General features: G+C 39.2%; 2 protein-coding genes across 3 annotated transcripts in view; both read right to left on the minus strand.

Moving 5' to 3' along the window:
- Window positions 1–3,180: 3,180 nt before the first annotated feature.
- Window positions 3,181–4,505, minus strand: LOC115047243 (transmembrane protein 238). Its single transcript, XM_029508047.1, has 2 exons — window positions 3,946–4,505; window positions 3,181–3,428 (listed from the first exon to the last, which is right to left on the minus strand). The coding sequence occupies exon 1, from the start codon at window positions 4,466–4,468 to the stop codon at window positions 3,959–3,961; it is 510 nt and encodes a 169-aa protein (XP_029363907.1). The 5' UTR covers window positions 4,469–4,505; the 3' UTR covers window positions 3,181–3,428; window positions 3,946–3,958.
- Window positions 4,506–6,170: 1,665 nt separating this feature from the next.
- The window catches only part of gspt1l (G1 to S phase transition 1, like), a 28,501-nt gene continuing 17,598 nt past the window's right edge, over window positions 6,171–17,073 (minus strand). For both annotated transcript variants that reach the window (XM_029508045.1, XM_029508046.1), the window contains 11 exons: window positions 14,925–14,958; window positions 14,746–14,823; window positions 14,203–14,383; window positions 11,104–11,258; window positions 9,801–9,941; window positions 9,591–9,684; window positions 9,329–9,409; window positions 8,246–8,419; window positions 7,534–7,623; window positions 7,225–7,393; window positions 6,171–6,367 (listed from right to left, as the gene is read on the minus strand). In XM_029508045.1, the coding sequence (XP_029363905.1) occupies window positions 6,315–6,367; window positions 7,225–7,393; window positions 7,534–7,623; window positions 8,246–8,419; window positions 9,329–9,409; window positions 9,591–9,684; window positions 9,801–9,941; window positions 11,104–11,258; window positions 14,203–14,383; window positions 14,746–14,823; window positions 14,925–14,958 (1,250 nt within the window). In that variant the 3' untranslated portion in view covers window positions 6,171–6,314. The remainder of the gene's footprint in view (window positions 6,368–7,224; window positions 7,394–7,533; window positions 7,624–8,245; window positions 8,420–9,328; window positions 9,410–9,590; window positions 9,685–9,800; window positions 9,942–11,103; window positions 11,259–14,202; window positions 14,384–14,745; window positions 14,824–14,924; window positions 14,959–17,073) is intronic.

Raw genomic sequence — 17,073 nt, forward strand, 5'->3', positions numbered from 1 at the left:
TATACTTAAAAATAAGGAAAATTTGAATCATATTTTCATTTCAGAATACTGGCTTATTATGTACTTGAGCTGATTTTGCATAACATAATGAGTACTGACAGGTGAAATGAAAAATATAAAAATACCTATCAAAAGCAGTCCAAGGTGACCCAGCAACAGGGTCATGGGCAGCCAAGGCTCGTTGATGTGCGTGGGGAATGAAGACTGGTCCGTGTGGTCTGATCCAACAGGCAGCTCAAATTGCCAAACATGGACCATCAAAATTTGTCAGGTGACAACACTGACAATGGGTTCCAGTGCATCCAGGAGATGTTCTTTGAAGACTTAACGTCTGGTTCAGGCAGCGACTCCCTAGAACAGACTGAACCAAGAACAGGTAGGTGACCACTAGAGAGACATTTAACAGCACAGAAAGATGGCACAAGGTACAGTATGGTTTAGCAGCCAATCCTTTGTCTTTCGTGAGGAGTAACCCAAAAAAGCTACAGAAAGCCCCAAAGATAGACACCCCCAGGAAATCCTGAGGGGGGGGGTCTCCAATTGGACAGACCTAAAGTTAACAACCCACGAAGATAAATGAACAACTAGAACGTGCATTTGAGGAAAACCAAGAACCAATGTTGCCTAAGAAACTATCAAGCTAGAATGAAATGTCAAGAGCTGTGAAGTGAGGTGCATCGCACTGGGCTTGTACTTGATGAGACATAGGAGGAGCCCGGCTAGGACGCAACCCACAGAGCCTAGTCCCTCCACATACTAGAGCCTCCCAATTCTTGCAGAGTAGTTCTACAGCAGTGGATTAAGTAGCCACAGCCATCAGACTGAGCAAGTGGCTGCAGTTTCACCAGGATGTGTCCAACATCATCCATGTAACTTCCTAGGGTGAGGTTGAGCGTCAACTCCAAACACTAAACACGATCATCATCATTTATAACTCAGAGGGATTTTGCCAGATTGAGAAGGAAAGCACTAAAACCACCTCATACACCATGAACCAAAATCACCAAAGTCACCAAAATACATAAACTGCGTAAGGAGCTTCATGTCCTCAAGAACTGGGCAAGAAGTCTACTGATGAGGAGAAGCAGTCATTGGCAGAACTGCAAAACATCTTGCAGAAAAAGCTGATGGTCCTTTGCAGTGTGGAGTGGCACGGGAGGCGGGGTAGAGAGAGAGCCAAGAAGCAGCCTTCATGTCCAACCACTTCGGCTTCATGAACCAACTGCTTGGGAACAGGTGCAGTGGTTGCCTTGAGAGCTCAACATAGGAAGTGAATTGGTTCCTCCAAGACACCTTGAGTGAACTATTCAGATGGAAAGAGTTAGGTGCCAATTTTGCCCTAATCAACCCCATCCCCCCAACAACAGAGTTCAATCAGAAGGAACCAAGGTTAAAGGAGGTTCAAGAAGTCATCAAGACAGCTCAATCTGCATCTACCCCAGACCCCTGTGGTGTACCCTACCTCGTCTATAAGCAGTGCCCAGAGCTTCTCTGGCACCTCTGGAAGGTTTTGAAGGTGATCTGAGGAAGAGGGAGAGTTGCTGACAGTGGAGGTGTGCTGAGGGAAATTGAATCCCCAAGGAGGAGAACTCAAGAAACATCAACCAGTGACAATGTCACTGCTGAGTGGTGAAGGGAAGGTATTTTTCAGCATTTTCTCTTGGCAGCTGAAAGAGTTTCTCCTCAAGAACAGCTACATTGACCCCCTCGGCGTGGTTATCCCTGTTTGGAGCACACAGGTGTAGTAAGGCAGCTCATAAGAGAAGCTCATGAGAACAGAGGCAACTTTGCTGTGTTGTGGTTGGACATAGCCAATGCCAATGGATCAATACCACACAAGCTGGTTGAGCTTTCACTGCACCACCACCAGGTTCCCACTAACATCAAGGGCCTGATCCTGGATTATTAGAATAATTTCAGGTTGAGGGTCGCTTCTCGATCAGAAATGTCAGACTGGCATCGCCTTGAAAAAGGAATAGTAACAGGCTGCACCATCTCTGTTATCCTTTTAGCCTTTGCCATAAACCTGGTGGTCAAGTCAAGTGCAAGACAGCCACCAAGAGCCTACGTGGACAACCTCACCATCACCACAGCATCAGAACTGGACTACAGATCAATGGAAGAAGATTAACATTTTCTGTTACATTACATGGATTGTCGGGTGTGTATACATCATTTATCTGGGGAATGCATGACATCAAGATGCACTATAGAGACGGAAAGCTGGCATAGGTAGTGTGATGCTTTGGACAATGTTCTGCTGGGAAATCTTTAGTCCTGCCATCCATGTGGATGTTACTTTAACATGTACCACCTGCCTAAGCACTAAGCATTGTTATGGACCATATACACCCTTATAGTCTGCAAGCTTCTTCAGCTTAATGACTGAAACTCAGTCAATTATATCTCTGGATTCTAAAATAACACAATATGCATACTATCAATATATAGTATGCAACTGGGTCGTGTTGTAACATCATCTGGGACTGACCTGTTCACAGAAAGAAAGGCATTAGGATATTAATTCATGATGCAGCATTTTGTTTCATTTTCAACCATTTCTCTAGTTGATCAAGCAATACATTGTCAATTTGTTACAGTTCATTTCATCAAGAAACAGGAGCTCTGCTGCACTTGAAGAGTCCTTTTTTTAAGATGTTTCCAAATTAAGTGAACTGACCTGATGGATCTGAGGAGCAGCCATGATCAGAGGTGGTAAAGTTCAAACTACTGAGGAAAGGAACTTCCTATCTTACCTCCTTTCTCTTACGAAACACTGGGCCTTCCTTTCCATAAGGAAAGGTGAAAATGCCATTCTATAATTCCTTGTTGGAGCAACATTTAATACACGTTTATGTAAACTGGTCAACATTCACTGCTTGTGTTTTGCTTTTTTTTCATTAATGTTTTTGTCTTTAAGGAAAAGAATTCGCTTTGTACATTTTAAAGTAGGTTAAAAAAAATCTAGTCAAGGTCAGTGAATCAGGCTCTATTTACGGGGTAGTTCTTTATGTCTCAATGTCTTTATGAACTTGAACTAACCCTAACCCTCTCCTCTTGAGTCTTTTCTTCACCTCACACTGTTTAGTATTGAAAGTGAAGAGAAGAGGTTTGAAAGCTGATTATTTAGAATTTTTAAGTGCAGCTTTTATGATTAATCCAACAAACAGAGACATAAAGATTGGTTCATAGTTTATATAACAGTGAGTCATCACAGAATGAATCTTTCCAAGTCCAAGCTGCCAAAGGTCCAACATTATGTCTAAAAACTTTATGTTTTCAAAAACCCAATAGCTGTAAACACATCCTACGCATTCCTGATCATTTCCTTATTCTTCATTAAGCATCCACACAGTGGGAAAAATGGCGTCATCTGAAGGCAGAATAGTGTCGTTTTTGTTTTCCTCCTCCTTGCTGCAAGAAGTTATCTGTGGGAGAAACAATAAATGAAACATTATTATTAAAGCTTGTGTACAGAACAGAGATGAGTTTGTTGAAAATCTGATTTGATCAGACACCTTTGGGTGACAAGGAAGTTTCAGGTGAGCCTGTTTAAACTGGGTGAGCAGCAAACTGTGGTTAATGGTTATCCAATGATAAGAAATCTTTACTGGCACAGCCACAGCTTACATTCAAATGACATCAAACTGAAAACGAATAAAGATAAAATTAGAAAGTAGGATGCTATTTCCTTCATTTTGTGTCCATTACATCAGAAAATGTCCATTATGAAGGCTTGATTCTTTATATGGAATGATAAAAACTTGTTGGATCAGTTTGGTTATGTTGTGTGAACATCATGAGTTACTAATGTTTGAGAACATGACACGTGGCTTTACAGAAATCATAAAATTGCCACATTTCAATTTAAGCTGTACACATTTTGGTTAATTGGGAAATAAAAAACACAATAAAAGGCTGAATTTGTGAGGAGACAGGCCTCACCTGTGGAGCTTCTTCAGGCAGGTGAGCTCTCTGTGGCCGTTTGCCGTATCTCCAAATCTGAAGAGAGAGCGTGTGACGTATCCATCTGCAGGCCCGTCGTTGCCATAGCAACGACCACCTGTCCGGCCTGCGAGCTGAGTGACGGGTCTGACCTCTCTGTGTGGGCTCGGGTACCGGACGCTTCTCTGTTTCTCCGGAACGAGTTTCTGATGCCAGCGGACACGCGGCCGGACAGACGCCGTACCACGCCCGCAAGGCCTCCCATAGAGCCCTTATCATTCTTCAGAAGGCCGACATCGTCCTCCAGCTCTGCCGGGGGCACCTCGATGTTCCCGGAGTACCAGAAGACCCACCAGATGAGGCTGAGGAAGATGACGATGGCGCCCGCGTAGATGAGCAGGTCATAGAAGAAGACGTTCACAAAGACCCCGATGAGCAGAACAAGCAGGCCAAAAACATCAAAAGCCACTGCGAGCCAGAAACAGCACACACAGCGACCCAAGCCCTGGTATACCGGCTCCATGTCGGCATGGAGCAGACGCCTGACAGTAAGTGGCTGTTTCCCGGGACCTTTGTACAGAGGAATGACGTTTTTGCTCGGTGTAAGGTGAGTCAGGTGAGGCTCGGGAGGCGGGGCGTGGGCCAAAAACCTACCTGGCCTCACTCGCCAATGCTTTTACACCATTCCGATCACAAAATTGAGTCACTGTAGTTTATGGTCCAAGCTCTCAGTGGAAAGGATAAACAAATCACCTTAAATTTGCCCTCTGACTGAACCGTGATACACAAGATTCAATATGTCAATGGTAATTTAACATGAATGCCATTGTGGAATATCAATTTTTTTTTTTTTATGTAAGTTTTGTCCCATTTTCTGGTTAGTATGATGTTAAATTTTAAAATGAGCCTACAGGGAATAAATGATTGTATCTGTCCTGGCTTTAAGGGGAGACCAGGGCCAGTTGTTTTTGACTTTTTTCTAATAAATCAAAAACTGTTTATGCTGGAAAAATGTATTTGCGATATTATAAACTTCAATGCTAACGACTGAAACTATATATTTAATAGGCTCTATGAAATATGTACAGGGTGCAAAAATGATAGGAAAAACTCCCTCCAGATTAGCCTACAACCCTCCCGATGTACAGGGAGGGTTGTAATATGTTTATGTTTAAAATATCCATTATCAATTAAAAACTCCAAAAGAAATAGATTTATTATTAATGTTCTTATGATAGTTTTTTATTTGGCCCTCCCCTGGTGATTTGGCCTGTTTTATATTATCTGAAGCCCTCTCCCGCAAAAGAAGTGGGGTGCATGGGAGAAAGATTTATGCTGATGAGCTATGTTTTGAAAGTGAAACCACCAGCTCCTAACAGTCATTAGGTCAAGGTCTCCTTTCATCTTGGATGTTCACCAGCCTAATGGAAAACTTTGACTTTCTTTGTTCATGCCATACGTAAAAAAAAAGTTACAGATGCAGCATTGGAACAGCAGTGCTTTGATTCTTGGCTGGATGTGAGTGAATGGGGCTTCTAAGTTTAATGACACTGGTGCTAGATGAGTAGAACATTTATTACATTCCTCTGACCAAAAGGTCTGAGACAAATCAACATCATACATCTGGAACAAATTCTAAGGTTGTGGAAATACTATAGAAATGTTTCAAAATAAAATAGTGCCTCAGTAAAAATAGTCACCATGTTTAAACTGAAAATTGCAGTTAAAGACCACTATAACAGTCTTTAACTTAAATGAAAACACTCTTTTCACAATTTATTATTTTATTGTCATAGTTGTTTGCTTTAATAACATTTGAACACGCTCAAGCACACAGCCAGAACGCAACAAGAAACCAAAAACTGGGGCAAAGCAAAGGGAAACATGTACACCCAAGATAAACATTTGGTTTCAAATGGTTAAGTTTCTCAAACAATTTCTTTAGCATTTTAATATCTGAAAATAATTTTTATACTCCAAGAGAAATCCTGGTCCACATCAGTTTACAGATATAATTTCAGCCATTTGTCCCTGTCTTTTATGGAAAGAGAAAAAAAATAACTACAAGGAAAATATGTAATGAGGAGGACCAGAGTAGGAGGTGGGGAGGTGGAGGGAGGGCTAACCCAGAAATGGCATAGATGAGCTCTCAATATGAGAAAGCTGCCTCGTGTGGACTTCATCTTGGTTTATCATTTGCTTAAAAAGAGGTTTTCTTTTTCAGATGAGTTTTTTTCTGAAGCTGATCTTCGGCACGCAGAAGGGGATGTGACAGGGAGGTGCCTTAGCCACTGACAACAGTGTGGGCGGGTTATTACCAAGCTCTGCCCATTCCTTCTCACCAGGACTCTCAGGCAGCTCGGTCCTCTTCAGTCCCGCTCAGCAACCAGTTTTAGCACCTTTCCGATGGCAATGGTCTTACCTGAGACACAAAACTATAGTTACCCTCCTTCTCACCGCTGAAGTCAGAGCCAAAGCAACAAGTTAATAAAAATGTAAAATGAGGCAAGCATCAGAATATAAAGAGCTCATTCAATCAGCTACTTATGGAGTCCACCTCCTGAAGCTGCTGATTTGCAGTGAGTCAACATATCACAATAATGTGATAGGAATCAGTATAACTAAGGGGTTCTGGGATTAGAGGTGGTGATTAGCACATTCTCTAGAGATTTTGAGAGTCCAAACACAGAGATTTTATCCTTCTAATGCTGTGAGCTGCAACTATGTAGGTAAACAACGTAAAGTTAGCCGGTATAACCGATCTATTCCAGAACTAGACCATGAAATTAAATACTACTTATCTCCATACACCAGTCTTGACTTTTCTTCTATAGTGGACCTTTTGTCATATGTTTATGTACTGCCACTCCACATTACATTCAGGCTCAGCTGCTTGTAGTGTTATTATATAGCCCTCATCATTTCAGAGGGGTCACACTTCTTGCACCAATGAAATCTAAGCTTCAATCGGTACTGTAATGACATCCCTAATCAGCGCTCATCTCCAGAGACCTCACAGGCAACAGTGACCTGCTGCAAACATTTTCTGTTTTCTGTTAACACATCTCCACCTTAAGAAACTGGACAAAAGATTAATCTTAAAACAGGCATGCTCTGTTCACTTTATTCATGAACTGAGATTTGAATAATGTAACAAACCAACTTCATTTATATTTGTTGCCTGCTGTTATTACTTTTATTCTGTTTTTCTAACAGCTGAATATAGCACTTTCACTGAGTGGATTTATAATCTGTGTTTTACCTTTAAAGCACACATACCTTCGTCTCGTAAGGTAAACCGTCCCATCTGAGGAAACTCTTTAAAGGTTTCGAGGCAGATGGTTCCTGCTGTGCGCAGACGGGCAATGCAGACCTGGTCCTGTTTGACAAATCGTGGGCGCATCTTACTCTTCTCTCCTGTCTTCTTGTCTACCAGACAGATTAAGGCCTGCAAGGTAACAAAGTGTAAAAAAGGGTTAACCCATATGATGGAAGTATCCATCAGCAGTTGTTTCAATGACAGATGTGCAGCTTTGTATGGCTGTGAGGACATTTGATATTACAAAGGAATAGGATTACAGCTTTTACCGTAATCTGCACTTCTTCAATGCAGGTATGGATGTGAAGCACTGCGTTGTAACCTGGACAGATGATGGATTTGTGTTCGATGATGACAATCTGAGGAGAAGATTATGATTATGATAAGAGAGTGCATGAAGACCTCGCTACACTAGCCCAGCTTACTGTCTGCTCTGCTGGTCCCTGTGCAACTCCACTGGTGCAGTGCTGCACAAACGGGTGCAACAGGCAGATGAGTGCACATACGTGTTGTTCATAGAATACCAGACAGAATGTGGAACGGCAGACTTTCCTCTGGATCACCAAGGTTTTCCAAAAATGCAACTATGCCACTAGGCACTGATTTATAAACGAAAACCAACTATAAATTGAGTGAGTTGTGCTAAATGTCAACACTCTGCAGCTGTAAACGCATCCTGATTGGAAGTACTGTTGCAAGTTCACAATGTAACAGCAAAAGGCACCTGAACAGTATGGAAACGAGTTACCACCTCGTTGAAGCAGTAAACTGACATTTTGAGTGCATCTTTGGTCTAAACCTGACAGTAGATTTGAAAAGCTGTTGCATACATTCCATCCTTCAGCTGTACAACTTTAGAGACCCCAGAAGGATGGAGCCATCCTAGCTGGGATTGGGCCAAAGGCCTCAGGGTGATTAATTAACTCTACTTTAACCTTTAATATAAAGGGTCAAGTATAGTTGAGGGAGGGCAAATCAGACCTGGGCATCAAAAGTGCGTCCTGAGTGGCAGAGGTTCTCAGCATTACACAGGATAAAACCAGGCAAGATCTCCTCCTCCTCAATGCCCTTCAGCCGCAACTTAAGGTTTTCTCCTGGCCCTGCGTCATCTGTCTCCACGTCATCTGACAGTAGACTCAACACCTCCACCACATGCTGCACAAGGACAGACAGAAAGACAGAGGAAATATTAAACATGTATGGATGAAAGGTGTTCAATGGTAAAAAAAATAGATGGGCCAGTACAGATGGCAGTATACAATGGAGGACAATCAAGTGTATTAATGAATCACTTTAGGCAGCTGCATAAGAACCATCAATATTCACACAGTCACAACGTTTACATTCACAGTTAAGTCGAGGTATAAAGCCATCTCATCAGACTTCTGTCCTTGTCCCAGTGTATATGCACGGGAGTGAAATCAATTTAATTGTTGAAATCATGTTGCGTGTCAATAGGTGGTGATATGCACTCTTTAAACTTGTGGGTAATGGGCCACTACCGATTGACCTATGACATCACAGACCACAACAGAGGTGGAAAGGAAATAAGGATCTAGCAAGTGAGCAAATCAGAGGTAAACTGGCAAGATGATGACAACCACCTTGAATTTTTGTACATATTTTACTTTCTGTATGTTCTAGTTTAAGTGAAGATGAGATGCATGTTCATGGCTTGGCGCAAAATTTAAGCACATGCGCAGATCACATGCAGCATGTATACATGGGTTGAGACCCCAGTTGTCTCACTTTAAAATCAAAGGCAACTCTCATGAAAGCTGGTTTACTGTGGTAGTCAATGCAATTTACTGTTATTTTTACATATTAAATTGATTGCTTGAATGCGAAACATTCAAAAAACACTGACAACAGAGAGAACTGATTTGAATTAATGCATTAATGCCCCCCCCCCCCAAAAAAAAAAAAAAAAAAAAATAATAATAATAATTAAAAAAAAAATAAAAATAAAAATGTGGCCAACTAAGAAAGTTATCGCCAGTGCTGCTCGTGGAAAAGCTGACGCCTTGGACCTCGCTGATGGAATAAAGGCTTGCATGATCTTACCCTGTTTGGCATCATTACCAGCTGCTGTGCTTTACTGATGGAACCTGACTCCAGCTTGCCCAGTATCACTGTCCCCATGTCCTGATGATGAGAGTGTTACAGAGTGAGAGATATAGTAACCATGAGTCTGTGAAAGTAAGAAACTCCTTTGGTATTTCCACTGCAACTGGCCTCATGTTTGAGTTCTCTTTAACATATCTACAGTCTTTAAATGAACCATTGAATATACTGTGATTTACATTTAGACAATGTTGAACATTACCTTGTATTTGTCTACAATGGGCAATCTGACAGGGCCATCACTTGACCTGTTGAAATTTGGCAAACTGTCCAAGTGTGGAATGAACGGTAATCCTCTGCAATGGCATCACATAGACAGTAGTTAGCTAGGAGGAATAATGAAGGGGGATCATTGGTCTCTCTATTGCACGCCTGACAGCAGGGAGCTGCTGGGAAGAGGTAAATGACTTACGTGTACCAGGAGCACATGTCAGTTGGCTCCTTCAGGTTGGCTCCTGTCAGCCCAGAACATGGCATGAAGTGAATGTCTTTCTTCGGGTTGAAGCCCACTTTTTTCAAAAATGGCACCAGTTTCTCCTTACACTCCTCATACCTGAGGATTCAGACTAGAGCTGCAGATATCGATTGTTTTTGTAATCAATGAATCTATTGATCATTTTCCTTGATTCGAATCCATGAAACGATTACTTTCATAAAGTGAAAAAAATTGTACAAAAAAAAAAAGATGTCTGAAACTTGCCCTTTATTCCAGAACCAGCTGAACAACCATATAAAGTATAAAAGTAAAAGGATATAAAAAAATAACTAGAAATAACAACAATATAAAAGCTTATAGGAATAATGGTGACCGGGTGTTTCTGCTGCAAATGCTACCTCATTGAAGTTGTGCTCATGTCACAAAGGAGCCCTGTACCACAGTGGATGTGTTCTATTGTATTTTTTCTCTTTCATTTTTAAGTGCTCCCACACTTTAGACATTTTCTGCCTTTTTGTCCTTTTCTCTCCTGAGCTTCACACACGGTGTTTGTGGCAATCCTGGCTTCATGTGCGTCTTGATAAGTGTCTGATGAAACCCAACAGCGGAACCTATGTTTAGCGGCAGTGAATTAAGCTTTGATTCAGGAAAATTGTAATCAAATTATCTTTTTAATCATTTTGAGTTGATTAATTGCTTCAGCTATGGATCAGACAGTAGGAACTCAAGGCACAAACGTGCACAGAACAACCAGCACTAAAGATGGTTGATTAAATAAATATTTGTAAACCAGTGAGTCTTGAGTTTCACTATTCATCTGCCCTTTTGGGAATACTATATTTAAAGTCAAGAAGTGTTTTTTGTGAACAAAAATATAAATGATCAGGGAGTAAATCTGTGGAAAGCATTTCATCTTAAAGCTGCCAATCACATGACCACTCAGTTCAATTTGTTCATAAAAAATACTTCTTGACTTTAAATAAAATCTTTCCCAAAAAGCCAGAATGAATAGAAAAGACTTACTGGTGAACAAATATTTACTTAATCAACCAACTTTAGTACTACTAGTCTGTGTTGCACAGACACTTACCACAACGCATATGAAACCAGGATCAACACAAACTTTGTTAATGCGCACAGTTTTATTTATAAAATAAAATGCCAGAAATATATTTTATTTTTCCCCCATTTAATCTGATTAATAATCCATTAATTGAAAAAAATTGTCAACAAAGTAACTGATTATCAACTGTTAGTTCATTACTATCCCTACACCCACCTCTCAAGGCTCCAGTTGACTGTAGGATCATCCATTTTGTTCACAAGAACTATGAGGTGCTTGACACCAGCTGTTTTGGCTAGCATGGCATGTTCCCTCGTCTGTCCACCCTTCTCAAAACCAGTCTCAAACTCACCCTTCCTGGCAGAGATTACCTGGGAAAGAGCACATTCATTCAATGGTTTAGCATTCACAACTTATTACATCTTGAAATGTTTGATTGGGATCATTCCTTATTGTAAGGAATCAACATTTCCAAAGATGAGACCTAAATAAAGAAATACAGTTGCTTAACCTCTAAAGATATAACAGGGTGCATAAAGAAAATTGTCTATGGTTGTTTCATTTAAATAGGGGTAGAAGAAAAAAAAACAATTCTGACAGAAATCAACAACCTGCGGACTATTCAGAAAAAACTGCACTTCTCAAAGGGCTGACGAGGCAAACACCCTGCACCCTGCTGTTGTTCAATTAATCAGTCAAAGGATTGAGGGGACTTTCATGTTGTTCAACTTTAGAGAAAAAAAAATTATGGAGTCAACCTCCTGTTAGTAACAATGAACTCACCTCAAACTAAATGATGATGAAATACAGTGGTCAGCCAATAGTAATGACTTATTTTATTAAACAATACTAATGTGTATGGACGTGTATGGAGACAGTGCTTCGACATTCCATCAACTTCTTCGTGTCATTGGCCAACAAACTGACTAAACAAGATACCAGCCCGGCTGTTTTATTGGTCATCCAACAAAAGGGAAAAACCAGATAAAAATCCATAGATGATTTTTTTTTTATTTTTTGACTTACTCAGATTTAAACATAGAGGCGTTCTCTATTTTTAGAAAAGACAGAAATCAGTTTGGAGGAGGTGTGGCCATTTACGTGCAGAATAATTTTCCTGCCAAAGCAGATTATGATTTCATTACAGGTAATATTGAAGCTCTTTGTGTACAAGTTCACGTCCCTCATCTTAAGCCCATTTTAGTATACTGTTTCTACCATACTCCTAGTGCTGATGCTATATATCTTGATGATTTGTGTGATATGTTTGATATGTATCTGATATGTATAATGAAATTTACATATTAGGTGATATGAACATACTTTCTATTTTGAATGCTTGTAATCTGTTTCAGATTGTCACTCAGCCCACCAGAAAAAGTATAAATAATGATGGTATCATCTTGAATACATGTATTGATCACATCTATACTAATGTTCCTGATCTATGTTCCAAAGTGGTATCTTTGCCCATTGGTTTTAGTGACCACCATATAATTGCTGTTACGAGAAAGACAAAATCAGAAAATCAGAGCAAATGTTATTTTTACTTGTTCAAAAGGAAAATTTAATAACAGCTTTATCAATGATATATCAAGTATAAATTGGAGTGATGCATATAATAACGATGATCCCGAGGCCGCACTCAGTTTATTTATTTCTAAGTACATGAAGATTGTAAATAAGCATGCTCCTTTGAAAAAGTTTACCGTCAAGCATAAAAGAGTCCATGGATTGATCATGCTTTAGTGAATTTAATGACAGAGAGACGCTGCTAAAAAGGCTGCTATAAGATCTTGATTGATTGAGAATAGATGCAAATATTGTTCTTTGCTTTATCAAGTTACAAAATTAAATAAAATTAAGAAGTTTGATTACTATAAACAAATATTAAATAATGCTAAACATGATGGTAAAAATCTCGAGTGTTTTTAATGAAATGATAGGTCGGAAAACAAACGTTTGTCCTCCCTTTGTTGAATCAAACGATTTTGCTTTCACCAAACCAAATGACGTTGCAGATCACTTTAATAATTTCTCTTTAAAAAAAAGTATCTCAACTTAAGAGAAAGCATGAATACTTCTGACAATCATAAATCAAATGACAATCACTAACATTATAATAAAAGACAAAGTTTGCACTTTTGAATTTAACCAGGTTCAAGTCAAAGTGGTGGAAAGGCTTCTCTGTGCTCTCCCTGACAGTAAACTAGCTGGTTTAAATAATTTATGTGTAAGCAAAACTCTTAAGTTGTGGAAGTCAGCTAAAATTGTCCAGACCAATTAGCATCATTCCTATTTTGAGTTGAATTGAATTGAATTGCAAGTTCTGCATGATTGGATTTTCCTGTAACAAATTAGTTCTTAATATTTCTAAAACAAAAAGCATTTTAATAGACACAAGACACAAGTTATCGTGTGGCCCAAAACCGGATTTGAAGTTAAATAATGACTGTTGAACAAGTGGCCAGTATCAAACTTCTTGATGTAATGTTGGATTCCAGACTTTCCTTTCGTAATCATATTAATTAAATTATCTTAAAGATGGGAAGAGCTGTTGGAATCTCAAGGAAATGTGCTTCATTTGTTGCTCGACCCCTTCTCTGTCAGATTGTCCAGAGTTTAGTATTATGTCACCTCGAATATTGTTCTGTGGTGTGCCGCTAAAGGTGAGCTCAGAAAGCTGGATTGCGCAAAATAAGGCTTCACGGTTAGTATTGGGTTGCTCTACCTGCTCAAATATTAACCGCATGCATGATTCTCTCTCATGGCTGACGGTAGAAAACAGGTTGGCTTTAAACACAGCTGTAATGTTTAAATCAGTCTTAATCAGTAAAACACCTGATTGTTTTTATTCAAATTATTTTTCGAAGTACTGTGCAAAACCATAACACTAGAGGGTCCAGCAAAGGTCAGCTGGAGCTGCCTTACCCAAAACAAATGCCTTATCACAATCTTTTATCTATAGAGCAATAACTTTGTGAAATAGTCTTCCTCACTATCTCTGCTGTGCTGAAAGTAAACAGGTATTTAAAAAGAAACTTAAATCTCATTTTAGATTTTAATTGTGGAATTTATGTTGAGAAAATGAATGAATTTTTAGATTTATGAAAATTATTAAATGTTTAACTGAAAATATCGAAGTATATTATAGTTGTATGTGTAAAGGAATAATATATGATGTGACTGATTGTTTTGTATTTTTTCATTGTTTTCTGTGGGCCCAAGAAAGACTAGTTGGTTACTACGGTACCAACTAATGGGGATCCTTAATAAACAATAAACAACTGACAGTTCAACATGTCCATGACTCACCAAAACAGCCAAGTCTGCTTGCGATGCACCTCCAATCATGTTAGGCACAAAGCTTTTGTGGCCTGGAGCATCTAGGATGGTAAAGTGCTTTTTGTCGGTCTCAAAGTATGCTCTGCCCACCTCCACTGTCTTGCCTTTGTCCCTCTCTTCCTGGTTGGTGTCCAAAGCCCAAGATAGATACCTGAGACAAAAACAGTGACACTTAAGGTTACACCAGTTGATGCCAGTGTAGCACATTACTTCAAATAAAAACAGAGTCAGTGAAAATCTGAATGTCTGAGGGCAGAGCATTTGGTCTGTCCAATGAAAGGCAAGGGCACTTTAAATTTGAGACGTTTCAGTAAGTATTTGTAATGACAGTATGATGCTGGACCAAGTAACCTGAATAACATAATTTCAGAAAATACAGTATGATATATTTGTTTAACTGAAATTTTGTAAAATTTTATACTATTTACACATTTAAAGCAATGTCTGCAATGTCCTCAAACTGTCAGTTGAGTCATCACAGGGGCTTTCAGACAGAGCAGTATGTCCACTCACCAGGTTTCTCGGTTCTTCTCCTTGGCTTCTCTCTCATACTTTTCCAAGGTCCTCTTGTCTACCATGCCTGTTAAATACCTGTTGAAGAGGTCAAATATGTCAAACATGTCAAAAGCCTGATGAGGCAAACATAACCTCGCCCATTGTGAGGAAAAGCAGGGAACCAAAAAGAGACTCACATGATTTGTCCGCCAATAGTGGACTTGCCAGCATCTGGAGAAGAACCACATGGAAAGTTTAGAATTTTATTAATTCTAAACATAATTCTCAATCAGAGGCATGAGGTATAGTTATGTCATGAAGAATAATGGAACAAGCCATTCAAGGTCAGTCACTGTCACTCTAAGCTGCCTGACTGTAACAGCAGCATGCGCTCCAGCCCCACCCTACTCTAACAAGCTCATAATTTCATATTCATTATTATTATGAAGTTATGATGAAAATCAGCTGGGTGTGGCCGAAGGAAAAGTAGAAGGGAAGAACTGTGTCAGTCATGCCACTACGGTCTGACTATTTCAAACAAGAGGGAAATACATCAGTGAGAACAGTTTTATTGTGAATTCAGCTGTATTTAATAGGGCCTGACAGATTTATCGACGGGCCAATTAAATCAGCCAATTAAGGCCCGTTTGAGAATAATCGGGAATCGGCCAAAATTCGCAGATTGTCTCTGATATTTTTAACAATAAAACGCAGGGAATAAGACTTGGTTTTACTTTGAAAAGATTCTCCCCCAACATTAGGCTATTTATCCTGTAGAGGGTGCACCAACCTCATGACAAACGCCATCCACTATCCACTAACACCTGGTCTGAGTTTGATTCATGATAAATATGTGGTATATTACTGAGATGATCAGTCGGTCTTCCTGTCGGCGTGAAGAGCAGTAGCCTACAGTATATTGAATGTTCCTGATTTTTTTTTTTTTATAAATCTAAGGGTGCCTTTTTATAGGCCTAATGTTGGATGGTTGTCAAAAAAATAAGTAAATATGTAAATAATTTCTTAAATTAAAAAAACTTCATAAAAAAAAAAGGCAGATTAATCGGTTGTCAGATTTTTTTTCCACCTTAATACTTGGTATTGACCACATAAAAATCCATATTGGTTGGGCCCTAGTATTTAACCTGTAACACACATTTGGCTTTGCCTGCAAAAAAAAAAACAAAAAAAAAAACAAAAAAAAAACCTAACAAGACAATGAACCAACATTTAATGCATTAAAACATGAACTGTGCTTTTTCTTTATGTTTAGGTCCTAATGTCCACAAAACAAGACCAGTGTATTTTAATGTTTATGTTTAGAAATGATACATAACGTTGAAAACGCAGAATGGAGGCGAGCGAAATGCTTTATATGATCATAAATCCAACCACGGCATGGACATGTTTGTAGTCTTCTTAAAGGGAAAAAGCTACAAAATCGAATGAGATCAAATAATCGCAAAACTACATCGCCCATTTGAGGTCAAATCCCTGTTTAAATATCTATACTTCTGTATAGAAGTATAAAAGTAATAACTTTTGTTATTACTGTAGTTATAGTTGTTACAGTGATATAGTGTTAAAGTTGCCATTTCCATTGGAATTTGAAAGTAACCCATTTTGGACACTTGGCATAAATTTGGCACACTGAGTATCTGCCTGGCGGTATCCCTACTCCATGCTTTGTGGAGGTTTTACAATTTTCTATAATTCTATCACATTTAGTAAACGGTTAGTCAATGAGTGGCTAAGAGGGATCAATGGCATACACAGTGGCAATCACAATATAGTACAATGTCCAGTGGGCACGGAAGGTATTCAGACCCCCTTAATATTTTCACTCTTTACATTGCAGCCATTTCCTAAAATCATTTAAGTTGATTTTGTTCCTCAAAAATCAAAAATCATTTTGTTCCTCATGTACACACAGCACCCTATATAAAAAAAAAAAAAAAAAAGAACAAAAAAAACAAACAAAAAAAAACAAAAAACAAAAAAACAGACATGTAGGCAAATTTATTAAAGAACTGAAATATCACATCCGTAAGTATTCAGACCCTTTGCTGTGACACCATATTTAACTCACTTGCTGTTCATTTCTTCTGATCATCCTTGAGATGGTTCTGTGACTGGTTGCAACTGAAGGAAAGATTAATGCAGCCAAGTACAGAAATATCCCGGACAAAAACCTTTTCCAGAGTGCTCATGACCTCAGACTGTGCCAAAGGTTCACCTTTCAACAAAAGAATGACCGTAAGGACACAGCTAAAATAATGAAGGAGTGGCTTCAGAACGACTCAGTGACTGTTCTTGAATGGCCCAGCCAGAGACCTGACTTAAATC

Source organism: Echeneis naucrates, chromosome 8, assembly GCF_900963305.1.
Source record: "Echeneis naucrates chromosome 8, fEcheNa1.1, whole genome shotgun sequence".
In the NCBI taxonomy this organism is placed as follows: Eukaryota; Metazoa; Chordata; class Actinopteri; order Carangiformes; family Echeneidae; genus Echeneis; species Echeneis naucrates.

Coding starts and splice junctions, on each gene's coding strand:
- LOC115047243 (XM_029508047.1), bottom strand. CDS start 4,468: ATGGAGCCGGTATACCAGGGCTTGGGTCGCTGTGTGTGCTGTTTCTGG.